Source organism: Lepidochelys olivacea (assembly GCF_965140295.1).
Source record: "Lepidochelys olivacea isolate rLepOli2 genome assembly, chromosome: 4".
NCBI lineage: Eukaryota > Metazoa > Chordata > Testudines > Cheloniidae > Lepidochelys > Lepidochelys olivacea.
Window position 1 is genome coordinate 148995994 of NC_140414.1, and position 24890 is coordinate 149020883.

A 24890-nucleotide genomic window follows, 5' to 3' on the forward strand; every position below is an offset into this window, starting at 1 on the left:
GCAAAGATGGCGGGCTCGGGGCCCGCGGGCCCTCCCCGCCCCTAGCAAAGATGGCGGGCTCGGGGCTCTCGGGCCCTCCCCGCCCCTAGCAAAGATGGCGGGCTCGGGGCTCTCCGGCCCTCCCCGCCCCTAGCAAAGATGGCGGGCTCGGGGCTCTCCGGCCCTCCCCGCCCCTAGCAAAGATGGCGGGCTCGGGGCTCTCCGGCCCTCCCCGCCCCTAGCAAAGATGGCGGGCTCGGGGCTCTCCGGCCCTCCCCGCCCTCAGCAAAGATGGCGGGCTCGGGGCTCTCCGGCCCTCCCCGCCCCTAGCAAAGATGGCGGGCTCGGGGCTCTCCGGCCCTCCCCGCCCCTAGCAAAGATGGCGGGCTCGGGGCCCGCGGGCCCTCCCCGCCCCTAGCAAAGATGGCGGGCTCGGGGCTCTCCGGCCCTCCCCGCCCCTAGCAAAGATGGCGGGCTTGGGGCTCTCCGGCCCTCCCCGCCCTCAGCAAAGATGGCGGGCTCGGGGCTCTCCGGCCCTCCCCGCCCCTAGCAAAGATGGCGGACTCGGGGCTCTCCGGCCCTCCCCGCCCTCAGCAAAGATGGCGGGCTCGGGGCTCTCCGGCCCTCCCCGCCCCTAGCAAAGATGGCGGGCTCGGGGCCCGCGGGCCCTCCCCGCCCCTAGCAAAGATGGCGGGCTCGGGGCTCTCCGGCCCTCCCCGCCCCTAGCAAAGATGGCAGGCTCGGGGCCCGCGGGCCCTCCCCGCCCCTAGCAAAGATGGCGGGCTCGGGGCTCTCCGGCCCTCCCCGCCCCTAGCAAAGATGGCGGGCTCGGGGCTCTCCGGCCCTCCCCGCCCCTAGCAAAGATGGCGGGCTCGGGGCCCGCGGGCCCTCCCCGCCCCTAGCAAAGATGGCGGGCTCGGGGCTCTCCGGCCCTCCCCGCCCCTAGCAAAGATGGCGGGCTCGGGGCTCTCCGGCCCTCCCCGCCCCTAGCAAAGATGGCGGGCTCGGGGCCCGCGGGCCCTCCCCGCCCCTAGCAAAGATGGCGGGCTCGGGGCTCTCCGGCCCTCCCCGCCCCTAGCAAAGATGGCGGGCTCGGGGCTCTCCGGCCCTCCCCGCCCCTAGCAAAGATGGCGGGCTCGGGGCTCTCCGGCCCTCCCCGCCCCTAGCAAAGATGGCGGGCTCGGGGCTCTCCGGCCCTCCCCGCCCCTAGCAAAGATGGTGGGCTCGGGGCCCGCGGGCCCTGCCCGCCCCTAGCAAAGATGGCAGGCTCGGGGCCCGCGGGCCCTCCCCGCCCCTAGCAAAGATGGCGGGCTCGGGGCTCTCCGGCCCTCCCCGCCCCTAGCAAAGATGGCGGGCTCGGGGCTCTCCGGCCCTCCCCGCCCCTAGCAAAGATGGCGGGCTCGGGGCTCTCCGGCCCTCCCCGCCCCTAGCAAAGATGGCGGGCTCGGGGCTCTCCGGCCCTCCCCGCCCCTAGCAAAGATGGTGGGCTCGGGGCCCGCGGGCCCTCCCCGCCCCTAGCAAAGATGGCGGGCTCGGGGCTCTCCGGCCCTCCCCGCCCCTAGCAAAGATGGTGGGCTCGGGGCCCGCGGGCCCTCCCCGCCCCTAGCAAAGATGGCGGGCTCGGGGCTCTCCGGCCCTCCCCGCCCCTAGCAAAGATGGCGGGCTCGGGGCTCTCCGGCCCTCCCCGCCCCTAGCAAAGATGGCGGGCTCGGGGCTCTCCGGCCCTCCCCGCCCCTAGCAAAGATGGCGGGCTCGGGGCTCTCCGGCCCTCCCCGCCCCTAGCAAAGATGGCGGGCTCGGGGCTCTCCGGCCCTCCCCGCCCCTAGCAAAGATGGTGGGCTCGGGGCCCGCGGGCCCTCCCCGCCCCTAGCAAAGATGGCGGGCTCGGGGCTCTCCGGCCCTCCCCGCCCCTAGCAAAGATGGTGGGCTCGGGGCCCGCGGGCCCTCCCCGCCCCTAGCAAAGATGGCGGGCTCGGGGCCCGCGGGCCCTCCCCGCCCCTAGCAAAGATGGCGGGCTCGGGGCTCTCCGGCCCTCCCCGCCCCTAGCAAAGATGGCGGGCTCGGGGCTCTCCGGCCCTCCCCGCCCCTAGCAAAGATGGCGGGCTCGGGGCTCTCCGGCCCTCCCCGCCCCTAGCAAAGATGGCGGGCTCGGGGCTCTCCGGCCCTCCCCGCCCCTAGCAAAGATGGCGGGCTCGGGGCCCGCGGGCCCTCCCCGCCCCTAGCAAAGATGGCGGGCTCGGGGCTCTCCGGCCCTCCCCGCCCCTAGCAAAGATGGCGGACTCGGGGCTCTCCGGCCCTCCCCGCCCTCAGCAAAGATGGCGGGCTCGGGGCTCTCCGGCCCTCCCCGCCCCTAGCAAAGATGGCGGGCTTGGGGCTCTCCGGCCCTCCCCGCCCCTAGCAAAGATGGCGGGCTCGGGGCTCTCCGGCCCTCCCCGCCCCTAGCAAAGATGGCGGGCTCGGGGCTCTCCGGCCCTCCCCGCCCCTAGCAAAGATGGCGGGCTCGGGGCTCTCCGGCCCTCCCCGCCCCTAGCAAAGATGGTGGGCTCGGGGCCCGCGGGCCCTCCCCGCCCCTAGCAAAGATGGCGGGCTCGGGGCTCTCCGGCCCTCCCCGCCCCTAGCAAAGATGGTGGGCTCGGGGCCCGCGGGCCCTCCCCGCCCCTAGCAAAGATGGCGGGCTCGGGGCTCTCCGGCCCTCCCCGCCCCTAGCAAAGATGGCGGGCTCGGGGCTCTCCGGCCCTCCCCGCCCCTAGCAAAGATGGCGGGCTCGGGGCTCTCCGGCCCTCCCCGCCCCTAGCAAAGATGGCGGGCTCGGGGCTCTCCGGCCCTCCCCGCCCCTAGCAAAGATGGCGGGCTCGGGGCTCTCCGGCCCTCCCCGCCCCTAGCAAAGATGGTGGGCTCGGGGCCCGCGGGCCCTCCCCGCCCCTAGCAAAGATGGCGGGCTCGGGGCTCTCCGGCCCTCCCCGCCCCTAGCAAAGATGGTGGGCTCGGGGCCCGCGGGCCCTCCCCGCCCCTAGCAAAGATGGCGGGCTCGGGGCCCGCGGGCCCTCCCCGCCCCTAGCAAAGATGGCGGGCTCGGGGCTCTCCGGCCCTCCCCGCCCCTAGCAAAGATGGCGGGCTCGGGGCTCTCCGGCCCTCCCCGCCCCTAGCAAAGATGGCGGGCTCGGGGCTCTCCGGCCCTCCCCGCCCCTAGCAAAGATGGCGGGCTCGGGGCTCTCCGGCCCTCCCCGCCCCTAGCAAAGATGGCGGGCTCGGGGCCCGCGGGCCCTCCCCGCCCCTAGCAAAGATGGCGGGCTCGGGGCTCTCCGGCCCTCCCCGCCCCTAGCAAAGATGGCGGACTCGGGGCTCTCCGGCCCTCCCCGCCCTCAGCAAAGATGGCGGGCTCGGGGCTCTCCGGCCCTCCCCGCCCCTAGCAAAGATGGCGGGCTTGGGGCTCTCCGGCCCTCCCCGCCCCTAGCAAAGATGGCGGGCTCGGGGCCCGCGGGCCCTCCCCGCCCCTAGCAAAGATGGCGGGCTCGGGGCTCTCCGGCCCTCCCCGCCCCTAGCAAAGATGGCGGGCTCGGGGCCCGCGGGCCCTCCCCGCCCCTAGCAAAGATGGTGGGCTCGGGGCCCGCGGGCCCTCCCCGCCCCTAGCAAAGATGGCGTCAGCAGACGGCGGGGTGGACTCCTGTGACTGTGTCCGGTTTCCGCACGGCGCAGAGGATTGTGGGGTGGGCTGAGGGGGGTGTTTCTGGTGAGGGAGGGAGGCCGCCCCTCCCTGGGCTGATGCCGAACGCGGGACTCGGGGAGGCGGGAGCCCCCGGGGGGCCGGAGCGGGGTGAGTGAGGGGGAGTCTGAAGGGCTGGAGGTGGGGGGGGTTGGGGCGGTGAGGGGGGGTCTGAGGGGCTGGAGGTGGGGGGGTTGGGGCGGTGAGGGGGGGTCTGAGGGGCTGGAGGTGGGGGGGTTCGGGCGGTGAGGGGGGATCTGAAGGGCTGGAGGTGGGGGGGGTTGGGGCTGTGAGGGGGGGTCTGAGGGGCTGGAGGTGGGGGGGTTGGGGCGGTGAGGGGGGGTCTGAAGGGTTGGGTGTGGGGGGAGTTGGGGTGGTGGTGGGGATCTGAAGGGCTGGGTGTGGGGGGGGGTTGGGGCGGTGAGGGGGGATCTGAAGGGCTGGAGGTGGGGGGGGTTGGGGCGGTGAGGGGGGGTCTGAGGGGCTGGAGGTGGGGGGGGTTGGGGCGGTGAGGGGGGGTCTGAGGGGCTGGAGGTGGGGGGGTTGGGGCGGTGAGGGGGGGTCTGAGGGGCTGGAGGTGGGGGGGGTTGTGGTGGTGAGGGGGGGTCTGAAGGGCTGGGTGTGGGGGGGGTTGGGGCGGTGAGGGGGGGTCTGAAGGGCTGGGGGTTGGGGCGGTGGGGGGGATCTGAAGAGCTGGGGATGGGGGGGGTTGGGGCGGTGAGGGGGGATCTGAAGGGCTGGGTGTGGGGGGGGTTGGGGCGGTGAGGGGGGGTCTGAAGGGCTGGGGGTGGGGGGGTTGGGGCGGTGGGGGGGATCTGAAGAGCTGGGGATGGGGGGGGTTGGGGCGGTGAGGGGGGATCTGAAGGGCTGGGTGTGGGGGGGGGTTGGGGCGGTGAGGGGGGATCTGAAGGGCTGAGTGTGAGGGGGTCGGAGGGTTTGAGTGCGAGGGGGAGTTGGGGCGGTGCGGGGGGGTTTGGACAGTGGGGGGGTCTGAAGGGCTGGGTGTGTGGGGGGGTGGGGGGTGTCTGAGGGTTTGGGTACAGTGGGGGCTTGGGGAGGTGGGGGGTGTCTGAAGGGCTGGGTGTAGGGGGGTTGGGGTGGTGAAGGGGGTCTGAGGGTTTCACTGCGAGGGGGAGGTGGGGGGTGTCTGAGGGTTTGGGTGCAGTGGGGGGTTGGGGAGGTGGGGAAGTCTGGGGACATGCAGGAAGAAAGTAACTCCCAAGCCCCAGGCTGTTCTGCTCAGGGCGTTTGGGGGGAGCCCCCACCCTATGTTGGGGGGAGGAAGTGATGTTGCCCCCGGCGCCGGCTGTGGGGTTGGCCTACCTGGGGTGCTCCCTGGAGTGAGCGAGCGGTGAGGAGATACGCTGGGCCTGATGCGGGGGTGTCCCCTTGGGAGATCTCTTGGGAGGCGGCGGGGGGGGGGTGCTGGGGCCATGCGTCAGCAGGAGGTGGGTTGGTCTGTTCCCTGGCCTTCCTGACCCTCTGCACGTTCACTTTCGGTCCTGGCCCGCTTGGCTGCTTGCTCACAGCTGCTGTCTTGCAGGGCCCTTCCCGCCGGGGCACTTACCCCTCAGCCTGCTCACCAGCTACGGCTGTGACCCCAGCTTACAGCACCACAAGGAAGAGGTATGTGTCTGCTGTCCCTCTGCCTTCAAGGGAGTGTGTGGGGTGCATCCCTCAAGGGGATCATGGGGCTCCCACCTTCCCAGCCAGACCCCTGGCAACTAGACATGGCTGAGTCTCTTGGGCTGGCTGCCTGGTTTGCAGGCGGGGAGGGGGACCCTGGGCCAGGGCTCTGGGAGAAGCTCATTCCTGCTTCTTCTGTCTGATTTGACCAGAGCTTCAAGTTGTGTAACGGGTGGGCGCAGCAGTGAGCTGGGGGAGGCACTGAGGAACCCCAGCGGGGCTGCTGGAGACCCTGAGTCGCTAGCTGTGGTTCCATCTCCTAGGATCTCAACAACTTCATGGAGAAGCTGATGATGGAGAACCTGTACGGCCCCCCCAACAGTGCCATGAAGTGTAAAGCTGAGGAGATAGCAGGTACGAGGGGGTGGGGAAGGGGAGAGTCGGGGAGGCCAGGGGCTTTTGTGGGTGGACCTTGTGGGGTCAGAAGCTCTTGGAAGCAGCATGTCTCATGTTCCTGTGGAATCAGCCGGTCTCCTCAGGCAGAGCCATCCCTGGCCCCTCCTGACTCCACCCGTGGGCTGCTAACAGTGCACCTGCTCCTGGTGCTTGTATGAGGCACTGCTGTGCCCAGGGCTTCGCGCCCAGGGCTTCGCGCCCTGGCATATCCCTGCTGCGGGCAGGCTCCCCCCTCCTCACTCGTTTTCACCCCTGCTTCCATGAGCCCTGTCTGATTGCTTCACACAACACACAGTCAGCCTGTGGAACTCCTTGCCAGAGGATGTTGTGAAGGCCAAGACTATAACAGGGCTCCAAAAAGAACTAGATAAGTTAAGGGAGGATAGGCCCATCAGTGGCTATTAGCCAGGATGATGGCCTGAGCTTCTGTTTGCCAGCAGCTGGGAATGGGCGACAGGGGATGGATCACTTGATGATTCCCTGTTCTGTTCATTCCCTCTGGGGCACCTGGTACTGGCCACTGTCGGAAGACAGGATACTGGGCTAAAGGGACCTTTGGTCTCACCCAGCATGGCCGCTCTTATGTTCTTGGCAAAGTGCTTGGGAACCCCGCGGGGACAAGCCAGTGCTGCCGAGAGGGGCCAGTCCCACAGCCCTGGCCCAGAAGCTCTCTCCGAACGATGCACCCTGCCTTCTGCCAAGTGCCTCGCCCTGCCCTGGGAGAAGCAGGTTTGTGGTGGAGGGTGGGGTTCAGACTCCATGGGCTGAGAAGTCCTTTGCCTCTGATGAAGCTGCCACAAGGGGGCCTATTGTAGCTGCAGGCAGAGGACTCAGCTGGGTGCTCTTTCCCCTCCCAGTTCGTGGCTAGAGTCTGAGTGGGGCTGGGTAAAGAATACCCATCCAAACACCTGTTAGTCAGTGCCCCAGCCATGTGCATTGTGACATTACCTATATCGTGGCAGAGCCGAGCAGCCCCAGTTGTGGCCCAGGACTTCGTTGCGCTAGGCGCTGTATGCACACAGCCCCAGTGACCTCACAGTTGAAGGACAAGACGAGAGGTAGACAGAGGACCAGAGCTATGGCCTGGAGGCATGTATGGGACAAGAGCCTGTCAGCAGATCAACCTGTCCCTGCTAAAACCCTGCGGGGAAGGAAATTCATCCACATTCTAGGAGTACGTCTACGCTCCAGAGAAAAACCCACACCACCAAGTCTCAGAGCCCAGCTCAATTGACTTGGGCTTGCACTACAGGGCTTAAAACAGCAATGTAGATGTTCCTGCTTGGGCTGGAGGCTGGGATCCGAGCCCCTTGCCGGGATTCAGAGCCCAGGCTCCAGCCGGAGTGGGAAGTTCTGCATTGCTATTTTTAGCCTTGTGAGCCTGACTCCTTTGACCTGGGCTCTGTGATGTGGCCTTGCAGGTTTTTCTTTGCAGTGTCGAGGTCCCCTGCGGGACTTGTGAACGATGCTTCCCCAGAATGAGAACCTCTCCCAGGCTGGGATTCTGAACTGCCAGGAATCTCCCATCCCCTCTGGCCCTGTCCTGACAAGCCCACCCCCTGCCCATCACCACAGAGTCTGGGCACCTCCCGTGGCAGATTGACAGCAGTAGGGAAGGCCTTGGGGGTCTATGGAATCTCAGGCTCCTTCCTCAGTGGGGGAGGGGTTTGGGGTGAGTTGGTTTATTTTGGGGTTTTGGGATGGGGCTGCTCCTTCCCTGATCACTCGAGGTTTGGGGAGAGCTGGGGACTAAGGGGTTTGGAGTGAGGGGGCGCATCGAGAGCTCCACTCCCAGGAGATATGGGCTGGTGGAGTCATGCACTGGGGACTGTCTCTGGAGCATAGCTGGGACCTGACGGGGGGAGGTACAGCACAGGGGATGGGAAGCCCAAGCCATGGCTGCATGGGGCTGAGCGCCTGATGTGCTCTCCCTGTGCAGACTCAGACGAAGAGCTCTGCTATTATTACGACAATGATGGGGAGTATTACGAGGATGAGGAGAAGTGGGACGATTTCAACAAGGAGTGCGATGCAAAGACTGACGAGGACTCACTCCCTGGCACCTTCTGTGGCTTCAGGAAATCCTTCCTGTGCAAGGACACCTCACCAGCTCCCCTGCCCCAGAAGTCGATGGACTATCAACTGCTGGACCTGAAATTGCCCCAGAGGCAGCAGGTGACCGCAGAGGTGAGCCGAGCCCCAGGGTCATCCTCCCCAGTGGGTCCGTGTAACAGGGCGTACAGGGCCCCCTTTGCTCCTGCCCCTGCTCTGCTCCAAAAACCACTCAGAGACCTTCTGGCTCAGCAATCACGGGTGCAGTTTATTTACAGCGTGAAACCCCACCACCTTCTCACCATATACAGCTTGGGGGCTTCAGTCTGAAGGACTTCCCAGCCTTTGCATCCAAGAGAGAAGAGCTCCCACTTTCTGGCTTCCCCCCATTGGCTTCCTTCCTCTGAGGCTTTTATGTACCCCCAGGCTAATCAAGCTGGCAGCTGTTTCCCCTTTGCCAATCATGCAGAGGCTTCTCTAGCCAGCTCCAATTTATCTCCCGTAATGGGAGCTGGTGTGACGGAGGGCTAGCTCAGCAGTTTGTGCCCGGCACCCTGTCACAGTCCCCTGGAAGCCCCACTGTGGCCAGGGCTGGATGGGGCCCTCCATGTATTTCCTAAGGGCTTTGTCCACTGTGGTGCCTCCTGGATCTCTGCCAGTCCTCCGCGGGAGAACCTTCTGGTGGTGTCCTGGCTGCAGATCAGAGTGGACAGAACCTGGGGGAAGGGGTGGGGATTGTCAGCGCCACCTTTGACCAGCCCCGCTGCTGAGCATGGATGTAGTACTGCTTCTCTAGGAACAGAGCAAGCTGGCCTCGGACTTTGCCAGGGTGCAGACCGGGATCCCCATCCCGGATCAGCCCAGGGCTCCACGGAGCCCATCTCCAGCTGCTGCAGAGCAAGGTGCAGAAGCCCCTGCAGTAGCGGGGGTGAGAGAACCTGCCCCAGGGAAAGCTTCCTAGCTGTTAAGGCCAGAAGGGAGCATTGGACCATCCAGCCCCGAGAACCACCCAGGGATTCCTGCATCCAGCCCCAGATGTTTGACTGAGCTAGAGCCTCTCTCAGAAAGACACAGAGTGCGCCGCATCCCATTGGCTCATTGGCTCTCATCCTGCCCTTGCGTACTCACACCCTGGGTTCTCAGAAATCTCCTCCCTGTGGAGGAGGTGCTCGTAGTCCCCTCAGAACTCTTTCTTGGATAAGCTGACTAGACTGAGCTGCTTCAGCCTCTCCTGAAGGTCAGCCCTCAGAGCATCCTTGTAGCTCTTTTCTGATCCGATTCCAGTTTGTCACCATCCCTTTGAAAGCGTAGACTACAGCCATGGGCCTGCTGTCCCAGCGAGGGTCGCACTAAAGCTGCAGACAGACATGTTACCACCTCCTGGCTCCTGCTCGCCACCCCTCTGCCTGCCCATCTACGGGCCACGCTCCCCACTTACAGCCAGCATGGCACTACCAGGAGCACATGTTTAGCTGCCTGTCTACCATGGCTCCTTGCTCTAGACCTTGGTTCTGTTCTCACTGCAGTGTGATTTCCTGTGGGGGAAGGGGTCCTTCTCACAGCTGCCACCCCTAGCTGATCATCACCTGTGATCTCCTGGGGGATAGGGACTCTCAGTTCCAGTGGTGTGCCCCTGCTCCCAGTTGGGAAGGGCTGGCTGCTGGGTGGGGGCTGTGCCCAGCTGGCGTGGTTCTCTTCCCAGGAAGCGGAGAAGAACGCCAAGGAGCTGGTAGCTGAGGAAGAGCGAGTTAAAAGGAAAGCAGAGAAGAAAAGACTTAAGAAGAAGGTGAGTGCCCGGAGCTGTGCTCTCCACTCCTGCTGCTGTCCCAGCCACCTGGCATGCCTGCTTCCTCCTCTCCATTCTCAGCCTGGCCGGTGACCCCAGGGGATGGGGTGTGCATCTCGCCAGCATGCCACACCGGTGACGGCGCTTGCCTCCCCCCCAACAGCGCAAATGCCATTCTCCCACTCCCAAGCAGGGCAGGGAGCCTGTGGCCAGGAGATGGGTTTGTTTGGGGTCCATACCAGGTCTGTTGGTAAAATGGATGGATAGCAAACTCTGCCTCTGTCATGCCAACGAGCCAAGGGTCCTCTGCTGGCACTCAAATCCGGGGTCTCCCATCCTGGCTCGTGACAGATCCGGGTGCAGGGATTCCAGCTGTGGGGAGACCTTCCCCTTGTTCCCTGTCCAGCCAACCAGCTGTGCTGCACAGCCTGATGGATCCTCTGGAGGGCAAACTTCTGTTTTCTCTGCTACCCAGTTGCCCTGTGTTTTGAGCTCTTCAGCTCCATCTCTGTCTGTGGGAAGGGGGCTGTGTCGAGTTCAGTCCCCTTCTTATACTCCTAGAGTAGACTAGTGTAAAGCAGTCCCATAGAAGAGGGGTGGTGTGTCGGGTAGATTGAATGGAGTCTGGGGCTATCACTGAGCTTGGGATAAGGGATGTCTCTTGGCTCATGCAGCAATCGCACGCATTGGTGGGAATCTCTGGTTAGTGTGGAACAGGGAGTGCTGGCCAGGCTCTACTGGTGCCTTCTCTTCCCTGAGGTCCTCTCTTGCCCAGGCCCCTAGCTCCAGGCTGCAAGCCAGGAGTTCAGCCTGCCCTGCGTCTAGGCTCTGCAGGACAACCTGTCTCAGTTCCGTTCCCCTTGCCAGAGGAGCCTGGCTGGCTGCCCTGCTCCCCACAGAACCTGCCCTGGAGGTCCCTTGGGGGTGTGTGGTGCTGGGTGGCCCCCAGCCCCAGGAGGGTGAGCTGACTCTGCTCTACCAAATGTGTCAGCAGTGACTCGGAAGTGCAGCCTTCCCTGGGAGGGATCGGGGTCAGAGCCCCTGGCTGGGGAAAGCTTCAGCTCTCTGGAGCTCACTCGTTTCTCTGTGGCTTCCAGAGGCAGAAAGATCGGAAGAGGCAAGAAAAACTAGAACAAGAATTGAAGCCCAAGCCCGAGATGAAGTCGGTAAGTGGCTGGGTGTCACGGAGTCCCCGGGCGATGCTCTGAAATTGCTCCCTACATAGCCAATCAGGACTCTGGGGAAGTCTCCTTTCTGGGAGCAGACTGTCTGCAGGACACACAGCTCACCCGGCTTCCCCCTTCCTGGGTCTGACCTCGGAGCATTCAGCTTCCTCTGCCCCTCTGTACGCTTCCCACAGCGAGTCCGCCCAGGCGGGGTCCTGGGGAAGCCAGAGGGTCCTGCCCCCCAAGTCCGCAGACAGACGTGACTCTCAGCCAGCCAGTAAAACAGAAGGTTTATTAGACGACAGGAACATGGTCTAACACAGAGCTTGTAGGTGCGGAGAACAGGACCCCTCAGCCGGGTCCATTTTGGGGGGCAGTGAGCCAGACAACCCCGTCTGCACTTCACTCCATGTCCCAGCCAGACCCAAAAACTGAAACTCCCTCCAGCCCCCCCTCCTCTGGGCTTTGTCCCTTTGGGCCAGGAGGTCACCTGATTCCTTTGTTCTCTAACCCTTTAGCTCTCACCTTGCAAGGGGGAAGGGCCCAGGCCATCAGTTGCCAGGAAACAGGGTGTCAACGATTGTTTGTGTCCAGACCCCTGCACACCCCTGCCCTCCAGGGCTCTGCAACAATCATACATCCTTATCCTACCCCCTAGAGACTTAAGAACTGCACAAGGGAAACTGAGGCACACCCACACTATTCAGAGGAAACATTAAGAACAGTCCCACTTCGTCACAGCTGGGATACGCCTTGCTCTCCGGGCAGCCTGCCCTGTCATCCCCGGGCTTGGGAGCGGGGCTCAGAGCCACGTTTCTGAGGTGCAGTACTCTTGGTTCCTGTGTGTCCGAGAAGAGGGGCTGTAACCTGTGAGTGCTGGGCTGGGCTGGGCTCTCCCCTCCCCTCCCAGGGGAGTCTGGCGGGCGGGTGCCAGGTGGCAGAGCCTTGCCATCCTGGGGAAGCTGCCGGCAGAGCTCTGATCTCACGGGCTGGTGCTCTCCTTGCAGAATGAACCTTGTCTGAATGGTGACGCGGAGGAGGAAGGCGCCATGACATCATTGCGGAGGGGGACCCTGGACTCTAGCTCCTCCCGGAGAGATCCCAGCGAGGCCCCAGCTCCTAGGAGAGGGGAGGGAGCCAGGGCCCGGGACAGGAGTGCAGACATGAGCACCGAGGAGGAGATGGAGGTGAGGCTTGGGTGTGCTGGGCTGTGGCCCTGTCCTGCTTTTGTGCAGGGCCCGGTGCTCACCCGGCCTGCCTAGACAGAATGGCTGGGCTGTGAAAGTCCGGGTCAGCTGGCTCGGTGACGGCTGGGGGTCAGGGACCAAGGCACCCGCTGCCTCTGGGGCCAGGTGTCTTCTGGTCGTGCAACCCGTAGGGCGTGACGTGGCATACTGTTGTATTGATGTCCCTGCTCATCCAGCCTGACACCCGTGTCCCTCTCCCCCAGGATGAGCTGGACTTGAGCAGCACCTTTGTCTCCAAAGCTCAGCGTAAGGTGGGTGTGAAGCCGCTGACGCCCAGGAAGGAGAAGGTGCCCAGAGCTGAGCACAAGGAGCCGGACAGGAAGCCCCAGCAGGAGGTGAGCATTGGGTTTCTGGGCAGACACCTCCCTCTGAGTGGGCTGGGTTGGGTGAACGTGTCTCAGCCATGGGGCGGAGGAGGGAGATCCCTGGCTGCCCCAGTGGGTCTGATTAGTGCCAGCGTCTGTGTCCTCTTGGAGTGGGGGCACTTGTCCTCTGAGCACCCGGCTGAGCCGCCCTCCCAACAGTGAGCTGTGACGGGCCTGGCTCTGGACTCTGCAGGCTGCCCACCCTCTTGTGCCTGGCCACGCTCCTCTGGCTCCACCCCCCCTTGGTGACGTGCTCCCCCGTGGTACTGGCCTAACACAGACTCTTCCGGGCTGACTCTCAGCTGCTGAGCCCCATAGGACCAGCCTGGAGGGGATTTCCCACCACTGGGGCAGGGGCTGCAGATTCACTCCCCGCCGCTGAAGGGCTTTGGGAAGTGCTCGGAGCCTCGCTGGGCTCCAGTGAGTGGAACCAGCAGATGGGCCAGGTGATCAGCAGTTCTGTGAGGCCTGGCTGGCACCGGAGTTGAGCTCTCGTGTTTGTCTGCCACACCCATAGCCCTTGAGAACGGTCTCGTGACTCTTCAGGGAAGGTTCTGAGGTAGCCAACCTTCCCTGGAGTGAGCTGAGGCCAGCTGGTGAGGGAGGAGTGGAGCCAGCCTGGGACTGATCTAGGCTGTGTCGTGACAGGGCCTGTTCTCTATTAGCAGGCAGGGCTTTTGGCCCTGAGGCCTCGGCTCACAGCAGTGCAGGGACAAGACAGCTCTGGGTCCCTCCTGGGAGGGGTGCTTTCCATTGGCTCTAGCATCCTGCTCCTGCTCCAGGACACTCCGCGATCACCCTCCATGTCCCCAGTGCCTTTCAGTGTGTCTCAGAGCACCTGTGCACCAGATCAGCCTGGACCGCTGCTGGAGTGTCTGGGCTCTGCGCGGCAGAGGGGCCGGGGCTCGCCGGGGGCACAGGACCATGGCACAGGACCCTCCTCATGGCCACCTGCTCAGCCAGAGCCAGGCTGTCCCTGCAATGTGCTGCTCACCCAAGGCAGAGTGAATGGAGGGGTTCTGCCCCAGGGCACATCCCCCTGCCTGCTCCCAGGGAAGGGGAGTGTCTCTCTGGGGAAGGACGTGGCTTCTCGAGAGCCCTGTCTGTGGGGGAGACTCTGGTCCCCTCTGTTATGTGCTGACTGCAAGTGGGGAGCGTGGAGGGGCTGGTGGAGGAGGCGGTGGGATGTGGGGCTAAGAGGAGGAGGAGGAAAATCAGGGGCAAGTGCAGGCGGAGCTGGTCAGCCCCCTGCTAGGTCACCTGCCCTTCGCGTGACGGGGCAGAGGCAGGGCAGGCTCTGCCCCACGACCCAGCCGTGAGCACTGCAGGGGAGCCAGCGGGGAAAAGTGGCAAGTGATCTGCGATGTGACCCTGGCCTAGGACATCTGGGCCCCAACAGCCCATGCTGCCTCCCGGGGCCGGTGTCCAGGTCAAGGCCAGGCTGGAGTGTGCCGGGGCTGCTGCTAGGAGCAGCCAAAGTGTGCGGTGAGCGGCGACAGACATGGGCCCAGCATGGGGTGTCAGGTTGCAGAGTGAATGGGGGAAGGTGTGGGGCAGCCCCATGGCAAGCTGCTGTGCAAGCAAGCCATACCTGCCTGCAGACCCAAGGCTCAGGGGAGCCTGGCTAAAGCGAAGAGCAGGCTAACGGTGCAGCGTCTCTCCCAGCGAGCCCAGAGGCCCTGCGTGAGCAGGAAGCTGCTCAGTTGCTTGTTCGGTTGGCACTAGGAGAAGGTGGGTCCCCACCCCAGCCAGCGCACTCAGGCCTCTCGTCCTGCGACCTGCTGGGCTTGGCTCCTAGTGGAGTGGCAGCGGCTGGGGAAGCGGAGCCCCCCATGGGGAGAGGTGGGGCCAGTTCCAGCTGCACCCGTTCTCCTTGGCAGCGCTGGGGCGGCTGAAGGAAGTGGGTCCGTCTGCGTGTCTCTCTGGAAGGTGCCTAGTTCTGGCGCATGGCGCCCCCTCGGGGCAGGGGGCCCGGGCCTGTCTGAGAACGATCGAATGTGCAAATTCCTGTCAGGCAATCAGAGTGGAAGGATTTGCACCCTGCCTCGGTGCTGTGCGTGCGCAGAGGGACAGCCCCAGCCGGTGGGCGTGTGGGGAATTGGGTAGCAGAGCTGTGCCAGAGCAGCCCGGGTGCTGTGATGACGGGCTCAGTGCCTAGGTGCCAGCCAAGAATCCCAGCACGGGAGCTTTGGGCGCGGGCTGGGTGAGGCGGGAAGGGCTGGGCCGTTGTGTGGATTGCATCCCGGCTGATCTCACAGGGAGGCTAAACTGTGCCCTAGGGGACGGGCTGGGCTGGGTGGGGGTGGGCAGGACTGGAGTCGCTGATGTCTTTGCATGGTGTCTGGGCATGGGGCAGAAATGTGCTGGAAAGTGACAGCTGAAGGACTTCCAAAGGCACCTTGTTGCCACAGCCCTGCGCTTCCCCAGAGCTGTCCTGCGGCATGGGGGCCTGGCCCCACCTAGCCCACACAGACACCCCCACGCTCTGGTGCAGGCCATTCGCTGCAGAGACGGTAACTGGGAGGCAGAACCGGGCTGGGCTGGCTGGTCCCTGCGGGCTGCCTGGGGTGGGAGGTTGGAATTGCCTGCCATTCACGTGACTGGCTTGGGGAACTGCTGGTTTTCAGAGCTGGGGGCCCTGTGTGAGTCACAGGCCCAGAGGAGGGGAAGGGCTTGGTGGGTTGCCCCCAGCCTTGGCCAGTCCACCCCTCAGGGCCAGGGCATGTGGCACAAAGCCTTCAACTTGGGCAGAAAATATCCCCTTCCCCTTCTGGCCAAGGGGAAAGGCCAGGGTGTGAGCGTGCTCCACGCTGCCCTTCAGAGCCCTGTCCCTGACCCCTGCTGCCTGCGCTGGTCACGGCAAGACGGGCAGCCTGTGTGGGCAGGGGGAGGTGTCTTCCAGTGGTGGGGGTTTCGGGTTTTCCCCTGCATGCCAGAGGCTCTGCTGGGGCTGCACCGTGGGGGGCCCTGCAGCAGTGAGGCTGGGTGGCGGCCGTTGCAGTACCCCAGCCTTGCGGGTCCTCCTGAGTTGTGTCCGTCCCTCGGTAGGGAGCATAGCAGTTCTTTGCTGTGTGTCCTGACCCCGGGGCAGCTCTCCGGCCATGGGCTGGAGACATTGAGAATGTCCTGGAGGTGCCTGGTGCCGCCCAGGTTCTCTGGGCAGAGACAGGTCTCCTAAGGGCCCCTGCGTCCTCCCACTGCTGCACCCCAAGGTGGTCAGCACTGCTCGGCCTGAGAGAGCTCCTTGGGGCAGGTGGGTGGGGAGCCCCGGACCCCGCTCAGTGAGACCGACTGACTGGTTAGAGTGGTTCCTTGAATGATGCTGCCGGTGGGGGGCAATGCCAGCAGGTGGGAATTGGTGTAACCCGGTCCCCCTCGCTGCAGTCTGAACGGGAGATGGGGCGTCCCCAGGAGGAGCTGTAATGCACGCAGCGCCCTTCCCGTGCCAGAAGAAAGCAGCCTCCTGGCGCCGAGGCCGGGCAATCAGCGATGTCGGCTCTGTGGCAGTGTTGGGACGGGTGACTCCGGCCCGGGGCAGCGTGTGCTGCGGGGACGGGGTAACTGTCCCTGCTCTCGCCAGGGGCTGAATTCCCGCGTGGTCTGTGCCCAGCACCAGCCCGTCTGCTAGGCGGCTCAGGCGAGCGGGCTTCCCAGCCTGCCCCTCGGCTCCTGGGGGAGGCTGGCCTGGCAGCACCGCAGGTGTACCCCATGCACTGTGCTGCAGCCTCTCCCCCCTCCAGTGCCCCCTCACTCAGCCGAGCTGCCCCACATGCGCTGCCCAGCTGAGCGCTCGCCTCCTGCCAGGCCCGGGGGGTGAGCCCAGCTGCCCTGGCAGCCCAGCCCTCACCATGTTACTTGGCTCCCTGTGCAGGTGCCGAGGCCTGGGCAGGACGGGAGGGGAGTGGATCCCAGCACAGTGCTAGCAGGTCAGTGTCCCCCGCCCCCCACAGGCCCGGCCTTCCCACACCCAGCAGAAGGGGTCTGGGGCCATGGGGCCGGACAAGTGGCCACGCCTTTCCTGTGCCAACCTGGCTCCGCCCTGCTCACTCCTGATGCGCAGCCCCCCCATCCCAGCCCTGGGCTCTCCCCCAGGTCCGCTGGTGCCCCTCAGTCCCGACCCGCAGCCCCTGATAGCCCAGCCCTGAGCAGGCACAGCCCTTCCTAGAGCCCTGGTGTCAGGGATGCATTAACCCTTTCCTTCCCAGCCTCGTTTCCCTCCCTCTGGCCCATTCCCCGCTGCATCCCGCTTGTCCCATGGTGAGCGATCTCCATGTAGGTGCCAGGCAGGCACGGGCACCCGAGCCAGCCCCGCCCTGGAGGCCTGCCTAGGCTGCACGGGGTTCAGTAATGCAGTGCCTGTCTTGGTGACCCTGTTCCCTTCCTGCAGGCTATGGGAACGAGGCGGCAAAGCGGAGCTGCTTCCAGGAGGCCGTGTTCTTCTTCACTGAGGCTGTCAAACTCAACCCTCGGGAGCACAGGTAGGAGCGCTGGGCAGGGCTCGGGGCGGGGGGGCTCACTGGGGAGGGGGCAGAGTGTTTCTCTCTCAGGGTGGGGGGATGCTCTGGTGTGGGGCTGGGGGAGTGTTTCTCTCGGGGGTGTGCTCTTTGGGGAAGGGCTGGGGGGAGTGTGTTTCTCTCATTGGGAGGTGTGGGGGGTTCTCCATGCCAGAGGCGGGCTGGTAGTCCGTGCAGCCCCCTCCTAGCCCTGGCTCTGTATCCCCAGCCCGACTCCCTCTGTGCCTGCACGATCTGCTGGAGCCTCAGCCCCACACAGGCCCAGCGCTGCCGGGCGCTTTGGGGCAGGAGCAGGCAGCAGGGTTTGGCCCAGGCTCGCTGACCGGCCCAGTGCCAGTGGGCGCTTTGGGGCTGGGGCAGGAGCGGGCAGCTGGCCTTGGCCCAGGCTCGCTGACCGCGCTCTCCCTGCAGGCTCTTCGGGAACCGCTCGTACTGCTATGAGAGGATGCAGCAGTACGACAAGGCCCTGCGTGACGCCCACGTGGCCTTGAGCCTCCTGCCCGGCTGGCCCAAAGGCTTTTTCCGCAAGGGCAAGGCCCTCATGGGGCTGAAGGTACCTGGGTGTGGGGGGTGGGCGCCAGGGCTTGAATCCCTGCCTGGCCCTGCTGGTCAGGGAGATGGGGGGCCCTCTGAGCGAGCAGCTCATGGGAGTGGGAGCCAGGTCTAAGTGAGGTGGGGGAGGAGGCCCCTACCCTGGCCCCTGAGGTGCAGGTGGGATGGGGGAGGTGCCAGGCTCAGGGGAAGGAGACAGGTGCCTGGCCCTGTGGGGCAGGGAGGCGCTGGGCCTGTTGGGGGGTGGCAGTGAGTGACTGCCTGGCTCTCCCCAGCGCTACGCTGAGGCCAAAAGCACCTTCCTGGAGCTGCTGCAGCTGGACAGCTCCCATGCCGACGCAGCCACCCAGCTGGAAGTCTGCCAGGTGCAGCTCATCCTGGTGAGTGTCCCTGCTGTCTACACGGGGGTGGGGACAGGCCCTCCAGCCGTGGGCACAGCGCGGCCTGAGCGATTGTGGGGTGGGGTGGGCTGGCTGGCTTGGGCCCCGTGGGAGCCACCCCTGCAGGGGACAGAGCGTGAGACAGGAATAGTCTCTGCCTGCTGGGCAGTAGGGAGTCCTCTGCGTGCTGGGACATCACTGGGGCCCTGCTCATCTCTGGGAGGATCGCCCCTCCCAGGCTGGGGGCTCTGGCTGGGACAGACAGCCCTGCAGCCCCCTCCCTGGTCTAGGCTGCATGTGCTCAGAGCCCCTGCGGTGGTCTGGCAAGGCTGGGAAACTTTGCCAGGGGCCTCTCCCTGCGGGGACCACCCTGGGTTGATTTGATGTGCAGGGGCCCAGATACCAGGGTGATGGTCAGCAGAATCAGAGCCCTAGCTCGCTAGCTGGGGAAAGATGAGTGGGGCTGGGCTGCTGACCTGCTCCCCTCCTGACAGGAGAACGGCTTCAGCAGCTTTAGCAGTGAGAGGAGCCTGCTGGTGGAGCCGTCGCTGGGAGCCACAGAGTCCCAGCCGGCGGGGCCTGGTAAGGGCACAGGGGCATGGGGACCGTTGGGTGTGGAGCTCCGCTTCCCTGCGGAGACCTGGCTTGGGCCCAGTCTTCCTCGGGGAACCAGTAAGAGTTGGGAGCGGGAAGGCTGCAGGCTGGGACTGAGGGGCAGGGGCTGCGAGTCGGGAGTGAGGGGCACTGGCAGAGCGGTATGGGGATGGGGGAGCAGGGGGCTGCGGGTTGGGCTGGAGGAGCAGCTCGGGGTTGAACTGCCAGTCCCCCAGCCATCAGTTTGCCCCTCTGCAGTGTCCCCGCGGGGGGGGCCGAGTCTTCTGGGCAGCTCCTGAGCAGCCTCCAGCTTGTCCCTGCCTCTGGCCGAATGGCCCTGTGCCTGCAGAGCGGGGGTGTGCTAAGCCCTGCCTGTCCCCCCAGGTGAGCAGGCCAGGAGCTGGTCCCTGGGCAGCAGTGGTTACGCCGAGGGGGACGAGGATGGGGAGAGCGGGTTTGTGACCATCACTAGCTCGCGGAGCCGAGGGAAAGGTCCAGCCCAGCAGGGGCTCCGGGCCAGCAGCAGGGAGACCCCAGCTAGCACCAGACACCCTGTAGCCACTGTGCATCAGGCCAGGTAATGGGGCGCCTGGGAAATGGGCTGTGGGGGGAAACAGGCTAGTGTCCTGGATGCATCTCTGGCTATGCTTGAGGAGGGATCCGGGCCCTAAGCAGAAAGCCTGCTAGGCCTGGGGGTGGGGCAGGCGCAGGGCCCTGAGCAGAGAGCCAGGTGGGCCTGGGGGTGTTGGGAGGGGGCAGATGCTGGATCCAGGGGGTGGGGCGGGAGCCTGAGGGCGTAGTGGAGGCGCAGGTGTTGGGCCTGGAGGCGGGGAGGGACAGGTGCTGGGCCTGGGGGTGCAGCAGGGGGAGTGGGGGGTGGGGTGGGGGGTGGCACTCGTCGGCCCGCTGGCTCCTGGTGCCCGGGGTGAGGCTGGCGGGTGGGTGACCCCATGCTGTGTGCCTTTGGCAGGGAGTGGTACGCTGTGTGGGTCGGGAACGTCACCCCCAGGATCACCCAGAAGTTGCTGCGCAGCTATTTTGAGGCGTGAGTGATTCTCCTCCCCCGTCCCCCCCCCATGCCCCCAAGCTGTCTGGGCAGGGCACGGTGGGGCGGGGCTGGGGTGGAGCCTGGGCCCTCAGGCATAAACCCTGCCCTGCCCTGCTGCTTTCTGTCTCCTGCCAGCCCATCCCTCCCCCGCTGGGGCTGCCTTGACCCCTGGCCCTGCCCCTAAGCTGGTGCCCCTCCAGGCCCTGCCCCCCAGTCCCGCTGGTGCTCCCCTACGTTGCCTTGGCTAGCAAGCACCACATGCCCGGGGCTGCCCCAGAGCCAGCCTGGGGGCTGCCCAGTCAAAGGAGTACTGCCTTCTGGGCCACAGCCTCTCCCCTCTGGCTGCAGCGTGGGGCCGGGGAGCCGTGCCTGTCTTGAGGCCCGCGTCAGCCTGCCCTCCCTGGAGTAACCCGGCCAACCCAGGGCCCTCTCGCTGACTCCAGCTCCCTGCTGCCGACGCAAGAGTCCCTCGTGTCGGCTGCCCCGTGCCTGGAGAGCCTGGGGCTGGTCCCGGCGGGGGCAGCAAGGCTGAGCCCGCTCTGCTCGGCAGGTATGGGCCCATCCACTCGGTGCGGATGCTCCCGGAGAAGTACTGCGCCTTCATCAACTACACCAAGAAGGAGGCTGCGGAGGCGGCCTACGCAGCCCTACAGGTCAGGCCAGGCCTGGGGAGAGGGTCGGGGGTACTGGCCCACGTGGCTTGGCAGAGGCTGCTCTGGGCCAGCAGCCCACACTGATGCCAGCCATCAGTGCAGCCTGGTGGGCAGCAGGCAGGACTGGTCATGGCAGGGGCTCAGCTCCCCTAGGGCCAGGCCTGCTGTGCCCAGGGGGAGCCGCTCTTCTCCTGGCCCACTTGTCCTGCCTCTCTCTGGCTGGGGGGCCCCGCCCGAAGGCTTGTCTGGGGCTCTCCCCCATGGAGACAGGGCCCCACTTGGGTTCTGTCATTCCCCCACTCCTGCCCCCGGCACACACTCTGCTTGGAGACTTGCCCCAGTCAGTGCCTGGTGCTGAGCCCAGCTCTGGGTGAGCTGAGCCCTCTCCTCACTCGGCTTGAGCCAACCCTCCTCACTCGGCTTGAGCCAACCCTCCATGCCCTGCGCTCATGCCGGGTCGTCCGCACAGGGCCTGTGCCAGCAACACCTGCTTGGTGACACCAGCCTGGGTTTGTCTGCCCTGCCTGCGGCCTCTCCCCCAGGGCCCTCCTGCCCCACAGCCCAGGGCCTCCGTGTTCTCCTAGAGCCCTGCCTTGCTGGAGTGTCTCCTACTGTCCCGTGGTGCCCTCCGTGCACTGCTCCTTGGCAGCGCTGCGAGCGCCCCGCCCCACGGGGTGGCCTGTGCTGACCGGCCCCTTTCTCCCCAGGGGGCCGAAGTGGAAGGAACCAAGTTTGTGCTGCAGCTGAAGCACCCTGACCATGCAACCCCGGCCCCTGGTAGGGCTGGCCCTGGCAACGGCCCGCGGCCTGTGGGGAGGTAGGTGCTGCCCTTGGGAATGGGAATCCTGGAGCCTGCAGTGGGGCATGAGTGGGCAGGGGCCCTCCTGGCTGTCTGCAGTGCCCCCCTGCTCTGGGACTGCTGGGTCATGGAGCTGAGCAGCCGAAGCGAGGCTGTTCCAAGGCCTGAGGAGTTGGGCCCCTGCTGGTGCCCCGCGGAGGGGTCTGCCCAGTGCCCCTCCAGGTGCCCTGGCCCTGCTTGGCTCAGGCTCGGAGGAACCCGCCCCACCGCTCCAGTGCCAGCCTGGATTATTTCCCCAGTGGGGTTCTTGGGATGCTTCTTTGGAGCCATGGCCTGTTACTGCCTTGGCATGATGCCATCACTAGTGGCATCCCAGCCCAGGATCTCCTGGACGGGGGGCTGGAGCTCTGGGCTGTGCATGTATGGGGGATGGGCTGATGAGACATATGCCGGCTCTGGACCCTCTGTGTGTGCCCACAGGGAGCCAGTGCGAGTGCCCCCCACCCTGGAGTGCCATTTCTGGCGGAACGCCGGCTGCAGCTACGGGGCCGACTGCCGTTTCCGCCACCTGCCCCAGAGCAAGGGGCTGGACAAGAAGCTGGCTCAGCACTAGGGCCCTGCCCTGGCCCCATCATTGCAGGGGTCTGGAGGCCGGATGTCCCCAGGCTGACAGCTGGCTCCTCCCTGGCCATGCTGCCTCGTGGGCACAGAGTGACTGGATGGCTACCATGCTGGGCCTTCCCAAGGCCCCTCCAGCTGCTGCCTGTTGCCTACCTGTGGCCCAGCGCCAGCCAGTGGGCATCACCCCCCCGGGGTAGGACTGGACTCGCTGCTGTGTGGATGGGGACCCTGGCTGGCTGTGCTGTGGGTTCCCCTTCCCTGGGAAGGAGCCATGCAAGCTGGGTGGGGCGGCCCGCCCCCCCCCCTCCCGCCCCCCGGGACTGCCTTGGGGTTGGTTGGCCTGGAGGGAATCGCTGGGCCTCTCCTGGCAGGGAGGGCTGGAATTCAGGGCCCTGCCTGTGGCCCAGTGGGGGCACTGTGCCCCACATCTATGGGGGCACTGGAGCTGGCTGCAGACCCCTTTGCCTTATTATGGAGTGAGGCCTATGGGGACTACAACTCCCAGCATGCAGTGGAACCATGCTGTTGGGATGAAGGGCATTGTCATGCTGGGAGTTGTAGTCTCCACCCCCGGGCTGCTCTTCCATGGCTATTTCATACCAAAAATTGTCCCGGGGCAGGTTCCTGCCTCAGCCATGCTCTCTCCTTCCTGCCTTCTGATTGGCTGAGCCCTGGGTCTGTTACACTGACTCTGCCCTGCTAGGGCCTGTCTGTGCGGCGAGGGTTTGCTCCCTCTGAAGCACTGTTGGCAGACAGGACACTGGGCTAGATGGACCATTGGCCCGACCCAGTCTGGCCGTTCTTCTGTAGCTCTTTGTGGGGGGCTGGCTGGGTGGGGAGCATGGCCCAGGGTCAGGGTTGGGCTGTGGCTCCAGTCCATAGAGCCGCCCCCGGTTCCACTTGGGCTTTTAACATTGTCCCTTTGTTTTTGGAACATCCCTCTGCCCTTGGGGCTAACCTATGCCACCCCATACAGAGCCCCACAGGCCTGGGCCAGCCCCTTGCTCCCCTGCCATGTGGTGCTCTCGGCACCGGGCAGGCTGGTCCCAGGTCCCCTTTCGCTCATGTGCAGCGATGCCCCTGGGGCTCTCTGCCCTAGTGCTGGCTCCGTTCTTCGGCTCTGGCCCAGTCTGGCTGCTTTCTGCCTCACCTGTCTCCCACAGCCCTGAGTGCAAAGCCAGCTGGGTACCAGGGAGCTGCCCTGCCCTGCTGATCACAGAGACCAGCTGGCTGCTCTGGGCAGGTGCCGGGCTGTGTGTGGCTGAGGGGCCAGGATCTGCCTGGGGGCGAGGATGCAAACTGACCTGTTATGGCCCTGAGAGCGCCCAGCCTGTGCGTTCAGTGGGTGGGCCTTGCTCCCGGGCTGTGGGGCGGGGAACTCCGCAGAGCTCTTCCCCCGGGCAGCCCCGGGTTTGCAGTGGGTGCGGCGCCCAACGGGAATTTGTTCAGGGATTTGTACCTGCCTGGGGATTTATAGATTGTTCTTAATAAAACTCATTAAAGAACCCACCTTCTCCCTTCCGCCTTCCCACTCTGGCCCTGCTGGCTTCCCCCACCGTAGCCCCCCAGTCCTCTCCTGCATCTGGGAGCGTGTGGAGGAGCCCCGGGCACTGTGTGGGTTGTGCCAGCAGGGGGCGCTGTTCTCCATGGCATGCATGACAGAGCCACACCTGTTCCTGGGGCGGCTGGTGCAGCCTGGCCTGGCTGGCTGCGTCCTGTGCTCGTGGTGGAAGGAGGTGCGGGCTCCCAGCAGGCTGCAGCCAGCACAGGGGACCGTGGTGCCCCCCCGGCCACGGTAAAGTGAAAAGGGACAAAAGTAGTAACATGGGATAGGCTGAAACGGCTTCTGGGGTGTCGCCCCCGATCTCCCAGGAGCCTCCCTGTGCTCTGAACACATTTTCCCAGACGCGGTGGGGGCTGGGTGCTCTCCTCTTCCCCAGTCCTGACCCCAGAGCTCCAGTGTGGGGGTAGGGCCGTTTAACCCTTCTGGTGCTGTCTGCAGGCGCTGCCCACCGTGGGGACGTGCGTTTGCCACCCTGTCCGTATCTGGAGGATGAACGGGGCAAGGAATCAGAGTCCTAGGGCTCAGTCCCATGGCTCCCCCTTGCTGCCCCATGCCACTGCAAGCTCCATAGCTGGGGCCTGTTGACCCGGGAGCCTTCTCCCACCGCATGTACCTGTACACTGGTGGGCGTGCCCTTGGCTTTGTGCCCGTCCTGCGTGGGGAGCTTGGTGTAGGGCCCCCAAGCAGCGTTCCGCTCGCCCTGCTCTGCATAGGAGATGGAGCTGCCCTTGCCGTGTTAGGGGAGGGGTCGGTGCTAGGTGGTTCTGCACCGCTGGCCTGGATCAGCCGGGCTGTATCAGAAAAGAGCGGGCACCAACTGGGGTACAGGCATTTCCAGCCACTACTGCCACCCAGGGGAAGGACCCATGGAAAGTGGGCAAGCGCAGCGGCGGCTGGGTGGGGTGGGGAGAGACAGGGCTAAGGCTATAATCCTGAGCAAAACACTCTAGTCTGCCAGAAGCCTGGAGACCTCAGGAAGTTGTGCCCCTCCCCAGGGTCGGAGGTGGGGCTGAGGCACTGACTCGGGGCGCGGACAGCCATGTGGCAGAGGGGTGCCAAGGCTTAGAGAGGGGAAACTGCTTCTCCCCAGCTGGGAGGAGCCTGTGGAAGTCATGGCCACAGGCAGTGATGAGGTGAAGTGCTGAGCAGCGGTGTGAGCGTGAGGCAGTCATGAGTTCCACGAAGAAGCAAGAGTAACTGTCACCTGGTTGACCCCAGCTCTGCCCCTGCCCCTTCCCCTCTGAACTAGGATGTTGATGAATGTGGTCGAGTCCAGCCTGGGCTGTGAGCTGGCCCCAGCTGAGTCGTGCGTGGCCCTGGGACAGCGCATGGCCTTGGAGTGGCTTGTTCTGCAGCCCCTTCTCCCCATGACGGTACCTCCGCAATGGGATCAAGTGGCCTCAGTCGTCCTTGTGACAAGCTAAGCAGAGTGCGCTCTTGCTAGCCGGTGTTTTCTCCAGCTCGAGTCACTGTGGTGGCCCTTTTCTGCACCCTCCGGTTTTACAACTTCCTTCTAAACTGTGGGCACCAGAGCCAGATGCAGGATTCTGGTGTCTGTCTCCCCAGAGCCTGAGTACAAGAGAGAACCACCTCCCTGCTGCTGCTCACCCCCACTCTGCAGATCCGTCCACGGAGCCCTCTTTGGCACAGCAGTGCGCTGTCTGCAGTGACCCCAGGATCTTTCTCTGTTGCTGCTTTCCAGGAGACAGCCCGCACTCGGGCCTGTGGTCTCCCTGCCTTGCTCTGAGATGTACAGTGCTGGCTGTATGAAAATGTTCTGTTGGA

At 65.4% G+C, this 24890-nt stretch overlaps 1 protein-coding gene across 1 annotated transcript; it reads left to right on the plus strand.

The window, feature by feature from the left end:
• Nucleotides 1-3656: 3656 nt before the first annotated feature.
• On the plus strand, nucleotides 3657-23046 carry TTC31 (tetratricopeptide repeat domain 31). Its single transcript, XM_084626995.1, has 18 exons — nucleotides 3657-3793; nucleotides 5226-5308; nucleotides 5632-5722; nucleotides 7704-7951; nucleotides 9519-9602; nucleotides 10700-10768; nucleotides 11776-11955; nucleotides 12219-12350; nucleotides 16252-16306; nucleotides 16768-16858; nucleotides 17306-17447; nucleotides 17722-17826; nucleotides 18321-18408; nucleotides 18805-18997; nucleotides 19391-19465; nucleotides 20019-20121; nucleotides 20829-20938; nucleotides 21401-23046. Exons 1-18 carry the CDS (start codon nucleotides 3742-3744, stop codon nucleotides 21531-21533), a joined length of 2034 nt encoding a protein of 677 aa, XP_084483121.1. The 5' UTR covers nucleotides 3657-3741; the 3' UTR covers nucleotides 21534-23046.
• The last annotated feature ends 1844 nt before the right edge of the window (nucleotides 23047-24890 follow it).